Raw genomic sequence first — 22,172 nt, forward strand, 5'->3', positions numbered from 1 at the left:
TGACAGTGAGGGTGATTAATGAGTGGAACAGGTTACCACAGGAGGTGGTGAGTTCTCCTTCAATGGAAGTCTTCAAACAAAGGCTGGACAAATATCTGCGATGATTTAGTGAATCCTGCACTGAGCAGGTGTTGGACCAGATGACCCTGGAGGTCCCTTCCATCTCTACCATTCTATGGTTCCAATCATTTGCATATCCGCTTGCGATGTAACTGCATGCCGAGCTTTGCAGCAAAATGACAACTTCTAGGTGCTTAATTTATTTTTTACTAAGAGTTCACATTCCTTTTGACAGAATATGAACGCAGTAATACAATAAAAAAAATACCAAAAATGACAAACCAGATCGGGCTTCCATGATATCTATCTGGGATATTCTACCAGATCCGTGCTGGAGACGTTGAGCCTCATAGTAACCAGCAGACCATTAAGGGGCCTTTCACACGGTGGAACCTGCTGCTGCAGAAACCCCTGTGTCTAAGGGCTCCTGTCCACTGGGAAATTATATTTAGCAAATCCGCATCCCATAAGAGTGCATTGACCATCCACCGTTAATTAAATAGCCGCAGATGGTATTTTAAGTGATTTGCTGATTTCACGCGCAGGAAAAAAAACGTACCATGCTCCATTTTAATGTGGATCACGCGTGCAAGAGCTCTATCTTAACTGATCTCCCGCATGAAAAAAAAGACAATGTGCATCTGCAGCAGAGATCCGCGTGGGCCTCAATTTCCCCATGGCATGAGGCCTGAGGGTATGTTCACATGGTGGAACTTGCCGCTGCAGAAACCCCCGTGTGTAAGGGTTTGTTCACATGTAACGGATTTGGGGACGAATCCACGCCAACATCTATAGCATATTTTGCGGAGCGGATTTTGAAGGGTTTTTACTGCAGGTCGGCGGCAGATTTCAGCAGACGGGGAAGCGTCTGCTGCGGACATGTGGCAAAGTCTGCACCAATGCCGACTCCGATGTGGTTTTTGCCGCAGATAATAGTGCGGATTCTCTGCACGAATTGCGCAATGTGTGAATAAACCCTAAATGCAGATCCTGAGGCGGAATTATTGGAGAATTAAGTCATTGTCAATTTCGCATCAAAATCCACTTCTACGACGAGTTAATTTCTGCACGATCGCAAATTCTATTCATGGGTGAAAAGTCAGACGGACGCATTTATTTTTGGTCTGAGGATACGCTGCGTATTTATAGAACAGAACTCTGCGTATTCCATGCGTATATTAAACCTTCTCGTGTTTTTTGCGTGTGTAAGCAGTGCATAGTTACACGTGCAGCAAACCCACAAGAAGCCGCACTGATGTCACACGGACATATACACGCACCATACGTATTCACTGCGTATTTCCGCAGACCCATTGATTTCAATGGGCTCTTTCGCTCCACAATACGGGCCAAAATAGGCTATGGTGAAAAATGCAAGTCTGAATACCCCAAAGCAAAGCGATGGGGATTCCGCTCTCTGTATTACGCTATAAAAAAAATGGAGTGCATAATATGGAGTGCAGATATGCCTGTGGGAGTAAACCTAACAACATTATGTTTTTTTTACATATGAATTCTGACAAAACTGAAGAAGAGTAAAACAATGGAGCCGTTGCCCCTAGCAACCAATCACGTTGCGACTTTCATTTTTCAAAGAGCCTTTAAAAACTAAGAGCTGAACTCTGATTGGTTGTTGTGGAGCTCCGTACACCTGCGCGTCACCTGAGAGGGCTTCCCGCCTTCCCGCGCCGTGACGTCACTTCCCCGGCTCCGCCTCTCGCACAGTTTGTTGCCACATCCTCTGGTGACGTCAGCGGGAGCCGCCATCTTGGCCGACTACCGAGCAGCCGCTTCTTCCTGCAGCGGAGCGCTGAACCGGAGCCACCGGGGGGGGAGAGAGCGAGGCCTGATGTGCGCAGCCCGGGCCGCCAGATAGCCCTCCCCGCCCCCAGCGCAGCGTGTGACACCACTGAACTCCCCAGCCATGACGTCCGTCACCCAACGCAACTCTGGCCTAGTGCAGCGCCGCACCGAGGCTTCCCGCGGCGACCGGGAGAGGGCGGCCGAGGGCCAGAACGAGGAGCGGGAGCGCGAGGAGCTGGAGGAGGAGGACCGGGCCGGGGACAAGGAGGCCAGGCTCACCCTGATGGAGGAGGTGCTGCTGCTCGGGCTGAAGGACCGGGAGGTGAGGGGGCTGCCAGTCTGACTTCCTGATGTAAACAATGCGGTGACGTCATGACCAGCAGTCACGTGACCTGTCACCCTGTAGTGTGGTGATGGCACCGGCGGGCACCTTGTCTCGGACCTCTTTATGCACTTCGTGTTCCCATTGTTCTGCCGCTAGGATGCGCTAAACGGCCAAATGCCGACTGTGCGGGATCTGGCGCAGGGTGGACAGCGATGGCGCCGGACTGACCGTATTTGGGTCCATCATTTTTGTGGACAAATTGGCGCGTCTTGTCCTGCTTTTTTAGGCCGGATCTGTGATGGAGGGTCCAACGGCGATGTGAGCTGCCCCTCCGGGTCCTCGGACCGCGGGCGACTCCGCGATGGAAACGGCAATGCGTTTTGCTTTCAAATAACATTGGTTTAATTTATTTTTTGCCCCTTCGGTGTGTCGTCGGGGGTGACATCCCCCCACCCCCCGGGGGCAGCACCGCACAACAGTCTCTTGTTGCACATACTTTGGGTCGGCGATTTGGTTTAAGCCCATTCATCCACTGGCCGTACAGTTACACCGCGGCACGCAGGGTTTATATGGCGGTGGGGGGCGCTCTCGTTCCATACAAGGTGGGCGCCGCTGTCACCGCTCGTGCTGATCACTGCTGTTAACCTTTTAAATACCACTGGCAGTTTTTGACCACGCCATTTAAATCCCTCTATCTGCATTAGGGGGTCCCAGGCGGACCCCTCATGGTGAGATGGCACTCCATTGTTGTGGCAGCCCAAAGCCTTCTGAAGGCCCCAGGCTGCCATGAACGGATACCCATCAAAGTGGGACACTGGTAGATGGCTTGTCAGATACTGGTATAATGCCGTACTAGTGTGTTGCTGTGGGTCGCTCGCGCCGTGTGTGGCGGCGGGGTCCGCTCGCGCCGTGTGTGGCGGCGGGGTCCGCTCGCGCCGTGTGTGGCGGCGGGGTCCGCTCGCGCCGTGTGTGGCGGCGGGGTCCGCTCGCGCCGTGTGTGGCGGCGGGGTCCGCTCGCGCCGTGTGTGGCGGCGGGGTCCGCTCGCGCCGTGTGTGGCGGCGGGGTCCGCTCGCGCCGTGTGTGGCGGCGGGGTCCGCTCGCGCCGTGTGTGGCGGCGGGGTCCGCTCGCGCCGAGTGTGGCGGCGGGGTCCGCTCGCGCCGAGTGTGGCGGCGGGGTCCGCTCGCGCCGAGTGTGGCGGCGGGGTCCGCTCGCGCCGAGTGTGGCGGCGGGGTCCGCTCGCGCCGAGTGTGGCGGCGGGGTCCGCTCGCGCCGAGTGTGGCGGCGGGGTCCGCTCGCGCCGAGTGTGGCGGCGGGGTCCGCTCGCGCCGAGTGTGGCGGCGGGGTCCGCTCGCGCCGAGTGTGGCGGCGGGGTCCGCTCGCGCCGAGTGTGGCGGCGGGGTCCGCTCGCGCCGAGTGTGGCGGCGGGGTCCGCTCGCGCCGAGTGTGGCGGCGGGGTCCGCTCGCGCCGAGTGTGGCGGCGGGGTCCGCTCGCGCCGAGTGTGGCGTGTCCATGTCTCCAGTGGGGATGAAGGAAACTGGTTTATATTGCAAAAATTTAAGGATATTAAAAAAAAGCCTTTTTCCCAAATGTAAAACGAACGTCTTTGTATCGCTGCGCTCGTATGAGTCGGTCTGTCAAAATAACACGTCTCAGATGTCGGATGTAGCCTGAGAAAATAAATACACAACTTTAGAATTGCACTTTTTTTTGGTCACTAAGGCCGGCTGCGCACTTTTTCACATTTTTTTTTTTACGCAGCTCATTGCCCACGCCGTAGAATGTGTTAAAGAATGCAGCTTGAAATAGGTTAAAAGACTTTTCCAGCTAAACGTGGTTTAAACGACTGCGGACTACTTCTAGATGATCGCTGCGCCAGTCAGATATACTGTTTATATCGCCAGTCATGTGACCACATCAGTATAGGCAGTTGATTCGCTAAATGCCCCTAATAGTCGGTGCATCACATCCACATGTGACTAAAATACGTTCCTCTCCTTGCCGTGTTCCCGTGTTCGGTGCTGTGGGAGGGGTTTGGGTTGCGTGGAGGAGGCGTTTAGGAGAACGGTGGGAGCTCCCAGCGACCCGGCCACTTCATCCGCCTGAAGGTGAATGGCTGGATTGGTACATCCTACCAACATGGTGCCCGTCTCTATGTAAGTTACGTAAAGCCACAGTAGTGAATTGTAGGCCACGTTCACGCCTGCGCTGAGCCGCGGCGAACAGCAATCCAGAGCTGCTGGATCTGACATGCCGGACCGTAATAGTATCCGTCCCGCTGCTGGCGTCCGACCGGCATGTTCATCCAGGGTTTTATGCTGGATCTGAATTGGTGAGTTCCATCCATATCGCTATCGGATGGACCTCGCACACACACACACACACTAGTGGGTCTTCCCTCAGTGGTAATGGTTGGGAAACCCCTTTAAAGGTACATACACACGGGGGATTTAAAAGATATTCTGAGGCGCAATTCGCATCGGACAACACTCGTCTGTTTGCCGTCTGTTGTGCTGAACACCGCACATTGGCGTGGGCTCTTCTCCAAAAATCGCAGAATAGGACATGCTGCATTTTTTTTCTTTTTAACTTAAAGGGGTTGTCTCACGGCAGCAAGTGGGGGTATACACTTCTGTATGGCCATATTAATGCACTTTGTGCATGAGCCATACAGAAGTTATTCACTTACCTGCTCCGTTGCTGGCGTCCATGGCTCCGTCTAATTCTGATGTCGTCTTGCTTTTTTAGACGCGCTTGCGCTGTGCTGTCTTCTCCCCTTCTGCTCTGTCCGGCATGAGCGGCGTTCTGGCCCCGCCCCTTCTACGTGTCACCCCGTAGCTCCGCCCCGTCACGTGTGCCGATTCCAGCCAATCAGGAGGCTGGAATCGGCAATGGACCGCACAGAGCCCACGGTGCACCATGGGAAAGGACCCGCGGTGCATCGTGGGTGAAGATCCCGGCAGCCATCTTGGTGAAGGAAGAAGGAAGACGTCGCAGAGCGGGGATTCGGGTAAGTAATGTTTTGTTTTTTTTTAACACATCCCTTGGGGTTGTCCTGCGCCGAACGGGGGGCCTATGGAAAAAAAAAACCCGTTTCGGCGCGAGACAACCCCTTTAAGCTGTCCAAGGTTAAAAAAAATTAAAATTAAAAAAAAAAAAAAAAAGCCTGTGTGCCTTTTACATGAATGGCTTCTATATCGGATAAGAATCAGGCGGACAAAATGTCTTCACGCAAGTAACCTTAAACGGCGGACTTGTACACGTATAGAGGAAAGCGCTCCTTCCTTAAGGCCTGTGGGCGGATTCACTCGCCGTTTTTTGGTGCCGTTTTTGAGCCAAAGCCTTAAGTGGCGCAGCAGGAAGGAGTGTAAAGGCCCATTTACACGGCCTGATTCCTGGTGTTTCTGGTCCTTCTGTGAAAAAGCTAGAGCATACCAGGAGGATTTACATGTGCTTCAAGAACACAGTATGGGGACACAGATTTGGGGTTGGCAAAGGGGTCCGATAGCACTGCATCTTCTCGCCCTTCTTGTTTAACCTACATGCGGTAAATGGACCTAGACGAATTGGAAATCGGGGTGAAAATGGGTGGCCTGGTACTTGGCCTGTGGACACAAAAGCAAACGAGTGCTAATCGACGTACTTGTTGATCGGCATTCATTGGTGTCCAAGAATTGGTTTATGCGGAAGGACCTTAAGGGTCCGCTTAGACCTGCTGATTTCTCATTTCGACACACGAATTCTGTCGCAGTTCACTCGCCTGTTTAAACCTGTAGATACATCGTTGGCTCGTTCAGTCGTTCACATTCGCTGTATAAGGCCCCCTGTCTTTAGGTTAGTTTTTTTTTTTACGCTTTTTGCCGTTCAGGATAAAAAGCGTGTTGTAATGACTGTCCCATTAACAAGCAGCATCTAGGTGATCAGGCTGTCTTTCCCTAAAGTTGTGCAGTGTTTCATGAGGACGGGGAGATATACAGGAAGTACAGCTGCTTCTCCTTTTTGCCGCATCCACTTCTGCTTTGGCTCAGAAAAGTGTAACTTTGGAAAGAGGTACAAAGGTAAGCGTGGTTTGACTCCACCCTGAGCGTGCGCTCATACATAGCTGAGCTTCTGCGGATCTTGACCAAAATCCACAAGAGAACCTGCAGCAGATCAGCAACTGGTGAATGCCCACTAATGGTGGCTCTACATGGGACAACTAGCGGCCAAGAACCTTCTCAAACAAGCTCTGGACGGTTGTCCTGTGTAAACGATGAGCCCGTTGGGGTACGGAGCGAGAAAAATCTTCGTCAGTCGCTTAGTTTCAGCTCGCTGTAAACTGACTGGTGAGTGACTCCCCGCTCAGTGTGAACAGGCAGTCGTTACTCTTTGAACAACTGCCTGTTCATGGTGAATGGAGTCGGCCGGCCGGAAGATCTGTGTGTTCCACCTCCATTCGCTGCGTGACATCACTCCTGTGGGAAAGCACATGAGCCATAGTCATCCCTTGTAAAGTTCCCCGCTGGTTATACAGACTGTAAGGATTTGGGTACAAGTAGCTGATTTGGCGCAGAGATCACCCTTTTAATTGAATTCAAACTAGGTGAAATCTGCTAATGTGAAGCACCGTCACAAGTCACCAAGCGGCATCGTCCTTTATTAAACGTCACCTTTAGGAGGGAGGGTAACTGGCATTAGTCTGTGGCATGTTCTGGAGTTTGTGCGCTTTGTTTTTTTTCCAGATGCATTTCCCATACACTTCTTAATAGGAATAGATGCCAACAAAACACCCTATGTTACCAAAACATGCGCCTAAAGATGCAGGCACTGTAACAAAAAAAAACTACATGCATTTTTATTTTCCTCGCTCTTTTATTTTTTTCCTTCTACCAAAAACTGGCAGAGAATACTGAAGGCAGCGTAAGGCCGTATTCGCATGGCAACAAAACTTTGCAACGATTCGCGCACGAATATGAACCTCATTGTTTTGAATGGAGTCATATACATGAGCGGCACGTCCTATGTTTGGGTGTTCCCTTGGAACGCCTTGCCCATTTGTTTACAATGGTGCCAGAAAAATATCGCACGCCGTGTGCTAGTTGTATGCAATTGCCATGTGATGTGAGGCTTCCCATTGAAAACAATAGGAAACCCTTGCCGATCCTCCCACGCGGATTGCTTCTTCCCTGGAGTGATGGGCGTTTTTGACACAAACGCCTCGCATCTGTGGATACACCGCACGTTCCTGAGCGCAATATCGGGGGAGAGTCACAGCTCAATATCGCGCTGTGAAATTGGCCTAAATGGGATGTTTTCTTCCGAGATTTCAGCACATTCGTTGGAATGTAGTTGTACACGCAAGTGGCTTGTCATGTTTACACATCCATGTGGGTTGTTTGCGCGGCAGTCAGACTCCAGATCCTGCGGTATATTCTTGGACAATAGCCAGGTTGTGCTTCAGTTACTGCAGCCCTGTATACATGGGGGTGACGTGGCATCTGACTGGTGATGACCCTGTAGAAGCTAGAAGGCTCCGTTCACACCAGCGTCACTCACGTACAGCTGAACCCCGACACTCAGGCCGGCTGCACATGGACATATCTGCGTGCACAATACGCAGTGAATAGAACCCATTCATTTCAATGGCTTCGTCCACATGCTCATATTTTACATGCGCATCTAGGATGCATGAAAAAATGGAGCATGTTCTATTTTTCTGCGTATTTGCGCACCAAAGGTCCCCATAAAAGTCCATGGGTGCACAAATGCACACAGCAGGCAAAGAGACGCGTGGAGCGCTGCGAAAAGAACACATCTTGAACCAACTGCCCATTGCAATCTCCGTACGCAAATGTACCCTGCAGTCGTGTGCGCAGGTACGTGCGCAAAAAAGCCTCGTTCATAGCGCAAACATGTTGCACAAAGGCGCACGCAGTTGTACTTGCCTCCAAGTGAAGCCAGTGTTGCACTGTGTTCGGACGCTGCATGTCGCCCCCCACTATTGGGGTACACGCTGTATATTAACACTCCTGACAGCAGTCGCCGTATACTGACTGTTCATACAGAAATGACCCCAATATTTGTCCGGAATGTCGTATTTCGCACTCGTCGCTCAGACTACACAAAGTCTTGGGTCTTTCTTAAGGAAGTGACTAGACATGGGGGGCCGATGAGAGGTGACAGCTGCTGCTACAGGAGGGGGTGCTGCGTGTGCGCTCTGCTATTGTTCACCCGCTGCCTAGCAACCTGCCAAGGTGACCATGCTGGATTGCATGCTGTGCGGATGACTGCCTGCAGCCTCCAGTCAGTGCTGCTGTGTGTTGGCGGAGACGATGCTGGAGATCCCGATCCCGCTGTGATTCATTCCAGCAGCTGGCTTTATAGTTTTGCTTGCAGTGACACCTTGGCATGTCTACAAACTGGAGCATTTCTTGTTGGAGAGAGCGTCACAATAGTGTAGGGTCTTGTAGGCCATGCAATGCTCTCTGGGGGAAAAGCTATTCAAATGAGCGATGGAATCCTCCTCTACAGTGCCACCTGCTGGAAGGTAGCTACCTATGAGGCAACATTGGACCTTTTGACAGGCTTTGTAACAGATTATTCCATTTAGAGCATTGCATGGCCTATAAGACTCCCTGCACACTTGTGGGCTCCTCAAGGAGAAGCCTAATCCCCAAGAACTCACATGTAATGGCCTCTTACATAGCCAGCTAGAACCCTAACATACACTAAGGAGGAGCAAGAGCCCCGAAACTGCTGGATATATTGGTTAGTAGGTTTGGCTAAGGCCGCATCCACACGGGTGACGGCTATATCGCTGCTATGCACACACGATTCTGTAGCGTCAGTCATGTTTTTTTTCCTTAGGGAAAACTGTAGCGTTGCGTCGCTGCTACCGCTATCTTATAGCGTGAAAGTAATGCGACTTTCTAATGGTAAAAAAAAAAACACTGCATTGCAAGGAAATGACAAGTGCGATAAACAAGGAGGCTACAAAACATAGCACATCGTGGCTGTATAGAGCACGCCCCAATTTTGTAGTCTCGCAATGTAGCAGCCTACAAAACATGGCTAATGTGAAGGAACCCATAGCAAATCATGGGCTCCACATACATGTGGTTTGTAGCACTGTCACAGCGCAAGAAAATCGCCCATGTGGAAGCAGTCTTACGCGCGTAGTCATGCTGCAAGGCCTTGTAAAAGGTAAAGTAGCTCCCTTCCGATAGGGGGCGCTCTGGGGACTGCTCCTTCACTCTTCTATACAGACTGAATAGAAGCAGGTAACCTGAGACTTCAGCCTGACTTTTATAAGGGAGTTGACACTCGACTGTCAGACTAGGTCTTCTAAGATTTTGCAAATGGCAACAAGCTTTTTAAAGGGGTTGTCCCGTGAAAGCAAGTGGGGTTATACACTTCTGTATGGTCATATTAATGCACTTTGTAATATACATCGTGCATTAAATATGAGCCATACAGAAGTTATTCACTTACCTGCTCCGGTGCTGGCGTCCCCGTCTCCATGGCGCCGACTAACGCTGCCTTCTCCTTCCATTAGACGCGCTTACGCTGCGCGGTCTTCTGTTCTGTTCAATGGGGCTTCTCCGGTGTGCTCGCGCCGCCGAGGTCTTATGCGCAGACCAGCTCTCCGCCCGTGGACATTGGGCCTAAAGATGGTCTCTGATGCCCTTTTTTTTTTTTTTTTTATCTATTAACTTTTCACTTTCAGTTTTTCCTCCCCCCCATTTTACAAAATCATAACTTTTATTTACCCATCACTGTAGCTGTCCCAGGGCTTGTTTTTTGCTGTATTTTTCAATGGTACTATTTAATGTACTGAAAAACCTAAAGATAAAAATTCAAAATGGAGAAAAAACCCGAAATACCGCCATCTTTGCACGGGTTCTTATTTTGTATAAAAAAATATATATTTTTAGAAAAAAATAAAATTTTCTGCCGCTATCTTCTGACAGCCATAACTTTTATTTTTCCGTCGACGTAATTGTGCGAGAGATCATTTTTTGCAGGGCGTGCCGTGGTTTCTATTTGTATCATTTTGGAGTACATGTGACATTTTGATCCCTTTTTGTTTTTTTTTTCTTCTTGCAGACAGGGTGATCAAAAACGCAATTCTGGCATGTTTTTGTGTTTCTCTCCCATGCTTACGGCAAATCAAGCCGCCAATAGGGAGACCTAGGCACCCCTACAGCAGCTAAAGTCATGTAGATGTGACAATCTCACCTCGGGGGGGGGGCAGGGGGGGCTATTCAAGACCCCCGAACATCGATTCGGGCATTTAAATCCCTGTGTTTGGAATTGACAATGGCATTTAAAGGGTTAAGAGCGGTCATGCTCATTGGAACTGTTGCATGTGTGTCTGCTGTGAGAAATAGCTGGCACCCACATTGCATAGAGCGGGATTGACCCACGATCCTCCTCCATACATACCCCGACCTCCATGACACAAATGGTACATCCTGGACCGTCAAGGGGTTAGAGGGGCATTTTGGTGTAGCATCTAGACAATCCCTTTCCATGTGTACTACATATTTCTATTTAACATAAAGAAGTGACTAAGTCTTGTATTTTCTCTCCTAGGGCTACACGTCCTTCTGGAATGACTGTATATCTGCAGGACTACGAGGATGCATGTTGATTGAGCTGGCGTTCAGAGGACGTGTTACTCTGGAGGCTGGTGGAATGAGGCGTAAAAGTCTCTTAGCAAGAAAGGTATGAATAATACAGTTAAACTAGAAGTGGTGCAGATTTTGACTGTTATGGATGCAAAACTTACTGCGGAACTTTCCGCTGCAGAAATTCTGCAGCATTTCAACTACATGTAAACATATCCTCAACATTTCAGATCCTTTAACTGTTCCTCGTAGGATATGGTTTACAGAAGACCACTCACAGTCCTGGTAGGTCTTCTCTGAACTTGCTCCAGTTTGTTGGTGTCTTTTTTTTTTTTTTTTTTTTTGTGTCTCCAAAACTGGACACAGTATTCCAGATGAGGTCTGACTAAGGAAGAGTAGAGGGAGATAATTACCTCACATGATCTAGACTCTGCTACTCTTAATACATCCCAGAATTGTTTGCTGCTGCATCACATTGTTGACTCATGTTCAGTCTGTGATCTGTTAGTATACCCAAGTCTTATGCACATATGCTGCTGCTTAGCCCACTTTTTTTTGTAGGACTTTGGTATTCAACAGGGAGAAATGTATTCTGTAAATTGCCGCCCACTGCTCAAGTTTGTGCCTATCTTTTTGAATCCTCTTTTATATAGTGTTAGCTATCCCTCTTAGCTTTGATCAGTTCCCATCAATTACCTCCTCCTAGATGAATTATAAAAATGTTGAACACCACTGAGCAGAGGACAGAGACTTGTGGTACCCCACTTGAGATATAATCTTTCAATTCAATGTGCAGTCATTTATGGCCACTTCAGTACGATCATTCAGCCAGTTGTGAATATACCTAATAGTTGCCTTGTCAATCCCATGTTTGGTCATCTTTTTCAGTAAGTATGGTATGAGGTGCTTTGTCAAATATTTTACTAAAGTCAAGAATATTCTATATTGAACGCATATTCCTGATCAACCCAGTTTTCTAAGTCTGTCGCAGAAGGAAATTAGATTAGTCTGGTATTACTTTTTTGTTACCAACCCATGCTGGCTCTGGTTAATTACTGCATTATCATTCAAGTTTTTGCATACTTGCTGTTTAATTTGTTCAAAGATCTCTCATTGTATAGAAGTCAGGCTTACAGGCCTGTAGTTCTGTGGATCCACCTTCTTCCCTTTTTTTTATTTGAAAATAGGGATAACATTTGTCTCTTTCCAATTTCCTGGAACTTCTCCTGTTGTTCAGGAATTTGGGACCCCTGAACATCAATCTGGTCATTTAAAGGGTTAACAGTGGCAGTGCTGATCTATTATTCCTTCTGAAAGAAAATAGAAACCAAATAGGAATTTATTTGGTTTCTTCTTTTAGGCCTCATGTCCACGGGCAACAGAAGAATTAAAATCCGCAGCGTAATTTAACTCTTCTCCTGTCCGTGGATCCGCATCCCATAGGGATGTATTGACCACCCGCGGGTAGATAAATACCCGCGGGTGGTCAATAAAAGTGATTTTAAAAAAAAATGGAGCATGAAAAAATCTGGACCATGCTCCATTTTCGTTCGGGTCTCCCGTGGGGACGGCTCCCGCGGGCTTCTATTGAAGCCTGTGGAAGCCGTCCGGATCTGCAGGAGACCTAAAATAGGAATTTACTCACCCGCTCCGGTTCTTCCCTTCACCGAGGCTCCATCTTCTCTCCATCGCGGCCGGATCTTTTTTCTTCGGGCCGGCGCATGCGCAGGGCACGTCACCGACGTCATCCTGCGCATCCGCCGAGCCGACGAAAGAAGAACCGGCCGCGCCGGAGAGAAGATGACGCCGCGCCGAAAAGGAGATCCGGAGCGGGCGGGGGAGGTAAGTTTATTCTTATTTATTCTCATTTTCAGCGCTCATGTCCGCGGGGCAGGAGCGGGCCTGATTTTCCCCGTGGACATGAGGCCTTAGGGATTGTTAACAATTATGCTTTGAGAATCTTATTTCGCAATATTTCCCAACCTTCTTGGACATTTCTGTCCTTAAGAACATCCTGCCGTTGGATTCTTCCTACCCTCTTTCTGAGTTCATTAAAATCTGCCTTTCTGAAATCCAGCCTTGAGGTCTGAGTTTTCTCAGGTCTTCCTCCCCTTGTTATCCAAAATTCAATGATAGCATGATCATTGCCTCCTAAGGTCCCAGCCACCCTTACTTCCTCAACCATTCCCTCCCTGTTGGTAAGAATTAGGTCCAAGATAGCAGATCCTCTTGTTTTCTCTTCCACCTTTTTGAAGATAAAGTTGTCAGCAAGAGCGGATAAGAATTTGTTGGATCCATTACTTTTGCCTGAGAGAGATTCCCAACAAATGTCTGGATCGGTAAAACATCCCATGATCACTATGTTGTGCTTTTTTGAAAGCTTGGCCATCTGATGTAGAAAGAGTTCATCCATATCTTCTGCTTGTCCAGGTGGCCTATAGTAAATGCCTACAATGGTGTCCTCTCTGTTCTCTCCTTGTATTCTTACCCAAGCAGTTTCCACGGAACTCCTATGCTGTGAAGCTTGAATCTCTGTGGCGATGAATGTTTTCCTAACATACAATGCAATACCTCCTCCTTTTTTATTATGACTGTTTCTTATAAATAAGTTGTATCCTTCAAGTCTTGTATTCCAATCATGCGTATCATCCCACCAAGTTTCCGTGATGCCTATGACATCATATTCCTCTTCCTGTGTTAGGAGCTACAATTCTCCTTGTGTTTCTCATGCTGTGTGTGTTTGTGTAGAAACATTTTAGTTTGTGATCAGTGTCTCTTGCTCCCCTACATTCCTTCTGAATTTATTTTTTGTTCTTTCCACGTCTAATAGTGAGGTTCTCAATTGTATTAATTAGCTGTATATTTTTGCTTGGCCTTTCACTTCACCTCACATGTTGTTCTAGTTTAAAGCTCTCCTGATGAGTGTAGCAAGGCAATTGCCAAACATACCTGTCTTGTAAGGTGCAGCCAGTCTCTAGAAAGCAGTCCATCATATAGGGAATTCTCTCCATGGTCTATAAATCTAAATCTTTGCTGACGGCACCATTGACATAGCCAGTTGTTCACCTCTAGAATCCTGTTCCATCTCCTTGTTCCATGGCCATCCACTAGGAGGATGAATGAGAAGACCACCTGTGCTCCCAGTTCATTCACCCTCTTTCCGAGGTCTTCAAAGTCTTTGCAGATAGTTGCAAGGTCCTTTTTTTTGCAGTATTTGTCCCTACATGTATTAGTAGGAATGGGTAGTGTTCTGTAGAACGGAAGAGTCTTGATAGCCTATCAGACAGATCTTTGATTTGTGCGCCTCTCATGAGGTGTCAGGTCTGCAGACAGCGTCCTCTGTTCCTCTATAGGGAATCCCCCACAACCACCATTCCCTTTCGTCTTCACAACAACACTTATTTTCTCCCCATCCAAGGGTATTCTGGGTGCTTACTAGACTGTTCCTTGTGGGCAAAGTAATTTCTTGCAGTACCTCTTCATTGTTCTGCGTGAGAACCATGGTATGGTTCCAGAGCCGTATGGGTGCTGACTGACTCTTGATCCTCCGGCTTCTTTGGGTCACATGCTTCCATTCCTCTGCTTCTGCAGGTACACTGAAAGTCATTTCCTTTAACAGTTACTTCTGCTCTGTCAAGGAATTTAGTCTTCCTTAATGAGTTTCAATGTAGCCATTCTCTTCTGAAGACTTTGCCCCTTTTCTTCCAATGCAGAGACAAGCTTGTATTTCTGCCAGGTGAAATCTGGCTTTTCCTCAGGTAGGTCTGTAAATATATAGTGTATACACTGTAGCTCACCATATAACTACTCTTCCCCCCCCCCCCCTTCCATGTTGCACATGGTTAGTTGATGTCCACTTCCAAACAGTCCAAAATCTTCATAATATATAACCTATAAGGTGTTACTAAGCATAAAAATCTGCGCACTGAAGAGGCAAATAAAAAACAGCAATACTGGCTTTTTTTTTTTACACTGTTCACTGTCTAGAAGAAATTTATGTAATATTTTGAACTTTTTTTAATCAGCATTTTCATTTTCCTTTTCATGTTTTTATCTCCACTTTTTAAGAGCCATAACGTTCTTCCTGTCAGCATATCCATTTGAGAGCTTTATGGGTTTTGGGGGGGTGTTTTGTTTTTTTTTTGTTTTTTTTTTGTTGCACGGGTTCTATTTTTTATAATGCTACCATTTTAATGTGCTGTTAAACTTTAAAAAGTGGTGAAATGATGAAAAATCACAATTGCGCTATTTTACGGGATTTGATTTTCCAGTGTTCCTGCTGCCACAAAAATGACATGTCAGCTTTGTGTCCGCTCAAATTTGGAGATACTTTAATTTATGTAGTTTAAAAAAAATGTTGCTGTATTCTGATAGCCACCACTTTATTTTTATGTAGATATAGCTGCTTCTTGCTGGGCGGCCTGTAGATTTTATTGGTACCTTTCTGGATACATGACACTTTTTTGATCACTTTTGATTCTATATATTTTTTGTTTTAGACCTGGTACCAAAATAATTGTTGCATTATGTATTTCTGTATCCTGCACAGTGAACAATATGTAGCATTTAGTAATAGTTTGGACTCTTATTAAAGCGGAAATCCAATTTAGAGTTGATCTTTTGTATTTTTTATAAAATTGTTAAAGGGTTTTTTAACTTTATCTTCATTTTTTTTTCCCTTTTCTTTTATCTACCCCTCCCATATGAGACCTCAGCTTGAGATTGCTTGATGGCTTGTACAATACACTGTGTATTGTGGTGGACGGTCATTGACAGACGTAGCAGTACCATTTTATTTTGCGTTTTACTTTTTCTTTCAGTATTTCCTGTTCAGGATTCATTTGTATACAGTGGTACCTCGGGAGGTTTTTGACTTGCGAGCAGGCTCTTTCCTGAATTTTTGCTCTGATTTACGAACAAAAACTCGGGGTACGAGCCTGCTTGCAAGTCAAAAAACTTGCAAGCTGAGGCTTGGGGGCATCTATACTCGCCTGTCGCCGGTATTTCGGCCTTACGATCGTCTGCATCGCTGCTGCAGGCTGTCGCTCCCTTTTCCACGCCGACAAAGAGCATTGCTTTCTGGATGCGGGACTTGAATGCCTCGCCTCCAGCAAGCTACGCTTTGATTGGTTAACTCGGCGGCGTGTCAGCCAATGAAAGCTGGCACTGGGTTGACCAATCAGAGCTTAGCTTGCTGGAGGCAAGGGTATTCAAGCCCCACATCCAGAAAGCAATGCTCTGTGTTGGCGTGGAGGAGGGAACGCCGGTGGTAGGTGTGTATTTTTTTGTTTTTTTCTGTTTTTTGTTTTTTTTTGTACTTGCAGTTAGTTTCTCTATTGGAATGCATTAATAGACTTTCAATGGGGAAAAGTGCTTTGACATATGAGTTTTTTTTGGCTTAAGAGCTCCATCTCAGAGCGGATTAAACTCGTATGTCAAGGCACCACTGTATACTGCAGTACTTTAGCATTGCAGTGTGTTGCACATTTAATGTCAGTATTTGAGCCCTGTACATGTATGGTGGATGTCGAAAAGGGGTTAATGGGATGTTAAAAACCAAATATAAGGCCTCATCCACAGGGCAGAAGCTTGCTGAAACCGGTATGTGGCTGTGGCAACATGCTACTGCCAGCCTACTATAAAATAGGATAGCATGCGCTCTAGTACGGTGTTCATATTTGGTGTATATAAATGTCCCCATTTGTGCTTTATTTTGTCTCCCTCTCCCCAGTGTATGTAGCTCGGTGCATTAGGATTACGCCTGGCTCACTCGATAAACCGCTGTGGGGGTCCCGCAGTGTTACAGCTGTAGAGTCGGTTGTGCCCGGTGTATGACCGCATACTCACACATGCTGACATACGCAGTACACCTGGTTTTGTGTCTGTTTGTATTTCCAGCGCCGTCACAGGAACAATGGGCACTTTCTCGCATGTGTATGTGACAAGATAGAACATGCTGCGTTCCTTTTTTGCACTTGCGTATTATGTAATTCTGACATGGTAATGTGATTGGAACTGCATGAGGCAATTTAATTGCCTGCGAGTTACCGTGTATCACCTGGGTATTCAGAGCCCACGTAATACATGGTAAACAAGCGGCCGCTGAGCCTAGCCTTAAATGTACAGTAGTGGCCAAAGGGTCTGAGATTGTGAAAAACAAAATGTGTCAAGTTTTTTCTGCTTCATTTGTTGTCAGATGTTTTTATGGTATTACTGGAGTATATGTAAGCACTTTACAGGCCAGTATAGAAAGTAGAGGGTTGAAGGACAGTGTGCAGTAAACAAACCGATCCAACTAGAAGACATGTAGAATCAGATAAAGCTACAATGGTAGAGATACAGAAGCGAAAGACCCGACATGCCAGTACCGGAGTAGGAGCATGGTGAACAGCAAAGTGTATAGAGAAGAAACCTTTGACAAATACATCAAGTTTAAGCGCCATGTTTACAGTGTTGGCCCTTAGTTTTCAAGACTTCTGCACTTTGCCCTGGCATGCTGCATATCCGCTTCTGGGCCAAATCTTGACTACTGGCAACCCATTCTTCCCCATCAGTGCTTGGAGCTTTTCACACTTTGTTTTTTGTTGTTCATCTGCATCATCTGTTCGACTGACCACAGGTTCTCAACCGAATTTAAATCTGGCCATAGACCCAAAATTTCAATGTTTTGTTGACTGAGCCCCTTCGTTATCACTTTTGCCTTGCAACATGGAGCTCCATCATGCTGAAAAAAGCATTGTTCATCACCCGATTGCTCCTAGACGGTTGGGAGAAGTTCTTGGAGGATGTTTAGATTCCATCCTTTATAAGTGTTTTTTAGGCAATATTGTGATTGAGCCCCCTCCCTTGGAAGCGGGGTTGTGTGGTAAACAGCCCCTTTAATCCTGTGTATTTACACATTCCCATTTACTTCAATGGGCTATTTTGGTCCAAAATACAGACAAATAGTACATTCTGTAACACCCCCACGCACGTAAATACACAGGGCTGAACACCCCAACGCACATCAATGGTGGTTCTGTACTGCGTATTACGTTGTGTAAATACCCCTGTGTCAATGAGCCCTTTAACCCTGGCATAAGAAATACATGATTATCTGGTCTCCATACAAGAGACCCAATACAACTGATCGGTGCATTCCTCCGACAAACCATTACTAGCGTATTTTGCATTGGGATTGAGCATTAGGCAATAGTTTACCTCTTCATCTACTTCCCCGTGAGGTCTAGTAATCGTAGGTTTATTACTAAACACTTGATTACAATGGCTTCTGTTGTGTTAATGTAAAGTCATATTTGAGTATTTGTATCTTACAGGTTATCTGCAAATCTGATGCACCAACAGGTGATGTTATGCTCGATGAAGCCTTAAAACACATAAAAGAAACCCCAACCCCGGAGACTGTACAGAGCTGGATCGAACTTCTTAGCGGTAGGTAACCTTTTACTTATGTTTTCCTCCTTAGAGACTGCATGGACGGTAGATGCCACTGTAAAGATTCTTGGACAGAGGTCTGTGTGATGGGCACCCCTGCTTTCATTAATTATCTAATTAATGAAGACAGTAATTACCAGTGGTCACCAACTTTTGGCTCTTTAACAGTTGTAAAACTACAATTCCCAGCATACCCTGACAGCCTGCCATTTTGGTGCATTTGTTTGAAGGTGTATTTTTGATTGGATCCTTTTATAGTTCCCATATTTGAGCAAGTCCTGGTGTTGGCAAAGACAAAAAATGTCTCATTATGGCAGGCTAGCCCATATCCCAAGGCTTGCAACCAAGTTGCCAGTGAATCTAATAAGTGGGTCATCTACTGCTGCCACTAGAGTGCTTTGTGCATAACTCGCTGTGCTGCGTACTGCAGTCATTTTATGTAGATACAGGAGAGTATAAGTTTGAATTACTATGAGAACGATGGCAAGGTATTGGATAGATGGTAGCTAAAATACCTTCAATGTTTTACTCACACAGGGAATTGGCTGTCTGTAAAGGGACCTTGGTAGCCACAAAAGTCCTGTGATTACAGCAGCCTCAGCACTGATGCAAGCAGACAGTCACTGTCACTCTGTAGTGTGAAAAAAGGGAGGATGAGACTGGGGAAGAGTTATCTGAGCTTGTCAGGCTTATAGAAAGTGATGGTGAGTGGTCTGCAGCTCCTCTGTATGTGCGACCTGGCAGACACTAACAGCTCTGCAGTACAAACAGCTGCACTTCTGAGTAAAGGTCAGTACATGAGGATGTAAGACCAGTGTGACGCTTGTTTCACTGGAGATGTTAAAATAAACCAGTGCTTACCTAGTGTTTAGCTTTTGAGATTCTTGAGCAGCTGATTTTCCTTCTTTTTTTGGAAGTATTTTAGCGCAGTTCTTCTATGGTATTACATACCGGTTCTATTATAATGATGAATACTGCAGCCAGAGGCAAAGCAAGCGCTCTGTAAATGTTTGCCCTTTATGGATATTGCATTGTGCAATATCTCTGGAAGGAATGTTAACTGATTAGCAAAGCTGAATGTAAAAAAAAATTTAAGGGTTTTTTGAAGAGTTAAAACAAAATTGCCCTAGGGTAGGTAATAGTATAAAATAACAGTTACCCATCCCTTTAACTGTCCCTGTGCTGCAGCACTGCTGTTCCAGGAAGGGATATTGTATATATGACTACTGCAGTCAAGTACTCATGTGTGCATGAATGATATGACTGCCGAGGCCAGCGATTGGCTCCAGCAGTCTCATTAACTGTGATGTCATCGTTGACTAACAGCAGGGACTGGAGCAGCAAGTGTGAGTTTAAAGGGTGAGTAATGGTTATTAGAGATGGGCGAGTATACTCTGTAAAGGCAATTGCTCGAGTGAGCATTGCCTTTATCGAGTACCTGCCCGCTCGAGACTGAAGGTTCAGGTGCCGGCGGCGGGCAGGGAGCTGCGGGGGAGAGCGGAGAGGAATGGAGGGGAGATCTCTCTCTCCCTCTCTCCCTTCCCACCCCCCCCCCCCATCCCCGCTCCCTCCTGCTGCCTGCCGCTATTCACCGCTCCCCCGCTGCCGCCACCCGAACCTTCAGTTTCGAGCGGTCAGGTACTTGATAAAGGCAATGAATGCTCGCTCGAGCAATTGCCTTTAGTGAGTATACTCGCTCATCTCTAATGGTTATCTTCCACTATCGCATAACCTGGAGTGAATTTTCACAGAAAACCCCTCTGCTGATTTTGAGACCCAGAAATAAAGTCCATTAATGTATCTTTCAGGTGAGACTTGGAACCCATTAAAACTCCATTTTCAACTACGAAATGTACGTGAACGTTTGGCAAAGAATCTTGTGGAAAAAGGCGTCCTGACAACGGAAAAACAGAACTTCCTGCTATTCGATATGACCACGCACCCGCTGACCAACAATAACATCAAGCAACGTCTCATCAAGAAAGTGCAAGAAGCCGTTCTGGACAAGTGGGTGAAGGATCCTCACCGCATGGACAAACGCTTGCTGGCCCTCATCTACCTAGCCCATTCCTCAGACGTCATCGAGAACGCATTTGCCCCTCTCCTAGACGACCAGTATGACTTGGCTATGAAGAGAGTCCGACAGCTCCTGGATCTAGACCCTGAAGTAGAGGCCATGAAGCCCAATGCTAATGAAATCCTATGGGCCGTAGTGGCCACCTTTACAAAGTAAAAAACAAAACGCCAATCAGTGGACGGGAGTGTTCATTCACCGTAACACCAGTTGTTTCTGCTCAACATTTTCCGTAATTTTGCGTTTGACTCGCCTTGGAACGCACAAGACACGTTCCTGTTCAGAGAGATTACTACTTATTGCCATATTGGCATTTCAGTACTCCTTACGTTTGTGCACCTCGCTGATGTGGTTTCCAGTATGTTCTTTTTCAGCTCCGTTGTGATCTGGATGCACGCAGATAATTCTGGCATGGTGGTTTACAATCCTGCTGAAGCGCATTTCACAAAAAGGCCTTTCAGTCACCAAAGTTTAAATCGCTCTGTCCCACTTCTCCTCATGTTACACTAACTTTTCAGAATAAAAACTTTTTTAAATTTTTTTGTCCCTCTCCCTCTTTTAAGCTGCTCATTCGGCACTTGCTCTCCCTTCATCTCCCTGTAAATTTACTAAAATCTCAATTATTTTAATTGTTTAGCATAGAGAGTCCCGTGGTTTTTGGAAGCCATTTTGGGATGGGCGTACATTCCATTTAATAGTGTAAATAGTTACAGTTGTATAGTAAAAAGACGAATAAAGCGTCCCTTCTTCGTATTTTGGATGTACACCCAATGTCTGGCCCAATCTCTTGCACATTTTTAGGCTCTGATCTGCGGGTTCGCCATCGCAACTACAGTTGCTGTGCTACATGGATCATTTTATTAATGTTGGCATGTGCCGGTAGCGCCATTGTCCTGTTACATAATTATTTTTTTTCCACCTTCTTGTATATGACTTTTTTTTTCCTATTTTGTGACCATTAAGGTTTTAGGGTGCATTTTATTTTTCTATTTAATTTCATTGATTTCACACTAATCTGTCCCCCTGTATAGGCTTAAACACAATCAAAGGTCAGTCCTGATAAGCGTTGCATGCTTGTGTTCGCAACTACCGATTCTTCTCAAAAAACTCAGAAAACTCTAATTCCTTTTTTTTTTTTCTATATATATAAATGTGTGTATGTAAAGTTATGCGGCTTAGCACATTAATGTTTGAGCTCAGTGTTGCCTGTCACATTTCCTCCATAGTTTGGCTCTTGTACATAGGATATGTTGATGCTACATCACCCCGTTCTCCCCCCACCTGCTGCCCCGTGGGATCTGTACATGGAGTCACAGGAGCGGCACAAAGGGGGTTTTATAGGCCATTAAATGTTTAACGGAGAGCAACACAAACACGAGATGGTATGACGATTGAAGCAGTAATCGGATTCCCTCTGTATACTAGCTTTTTATTATACAGTAAATAAACAATGATCTTTAAAGTGCCTGAAACTGCGATTTTGTGTCTCTTTATTAAGCCAAAATGATACACTGGAATAACTGCATATACTGAATAGCCCCTTGATTAGAGCCCCCCATTTAGTAGCACATTGTTGCAGTTTTGAAGGCGGAAATAAGGTTCAATTTGTTGCAACATAGATTACGCTAGATGTTAAAATCGTTCTGCAGGAATATCGGCCCCTGCGGACAGGAAACTTATTGTAGTTGCCACAGATGAGTGGATGTACCAACATGTTCTGACCAGTTCATAGGGAGGGGTCATCAATTCATGCTGCTTACAGCAAATGCTGACCTCCCATCAGCACGGTGCAACTGAAATCTGGATCTATCCGACCAGGTGACGTTTTTTTGCTGCTCAGTGATACAATTTTGCCCCTGGAGTCTCG

At 46.5% G+C, this 22,172-nt stretch overlaps 1 protein-coding gene across 1 annotated transcript; it reads left to right on the forward strand.

Annotated features, from left to right (window-relative positions):
- The first annotated feature begins 1,801 nt into the window (after nt 1-1,801).
- Nucleotides 1,802-21,777, forward strand: GOLPH3 (golgi phosphoprotein 3). The gene is made up of 4 exons (XM_066602485.1): nt 1,802-2,185; nt 10,763-10,894; nt 18,114-18,228; nt 20,040-21,777. Exons 1-4 carry the CDS (start codon nt 1,985-1,987, stop codon nt 20,462-20,464), a joined length of 873 nt encoding a protein of 290 aa, XP_066458582.1. The 5' UTR covers nt 1,802-1,984; the 3' UTR covers nt 20,465-21,777.
- Nucleotides 21,778-22,172: the final 395 nt, after the last annotated feature.

The sequence above is a fragment of the Eleutherodactylus coqui genome, chromosome 5, assembly GCF_035609145.1.
Source record: "Eleutherodactylus coqui strain aEleCoq1 chromosome 5, aEleCoq1.hap1, whole genome shotgun sequence".
NCBI lineage: Eukaryota > Metazoa > Chordata > Amphibia > Anura > Eleutherodactylidae > Eleutherodactylus > Eleutherodactylus coqui.

Excerpts from the sequence above, each read along its gene's own strand:
- GOLPH3 (XM_066602485.1), top strand. The coding sequence starts at position 1,985 with ATGACGTCCGTCACCCAACGCAACTCTGGCCTAGTGCAGCGCCGCACC. Across the intron at positions 2,186-10,762 it reads TCGGGCTGAAGGACCGGGAG|GGCTACACGTCCTTCTGGAA; the intron begins GTGAGGGGGCTG and ends TTTCTCTCCTAG. Across the intron at positions 10,895-18,113 it reads AAAGTCTCTTAGCAAGAAAG|GTTATCTGCAAATCTGATGC; the intron begins GTATGAATAATA and ends TGTATCTTACAG.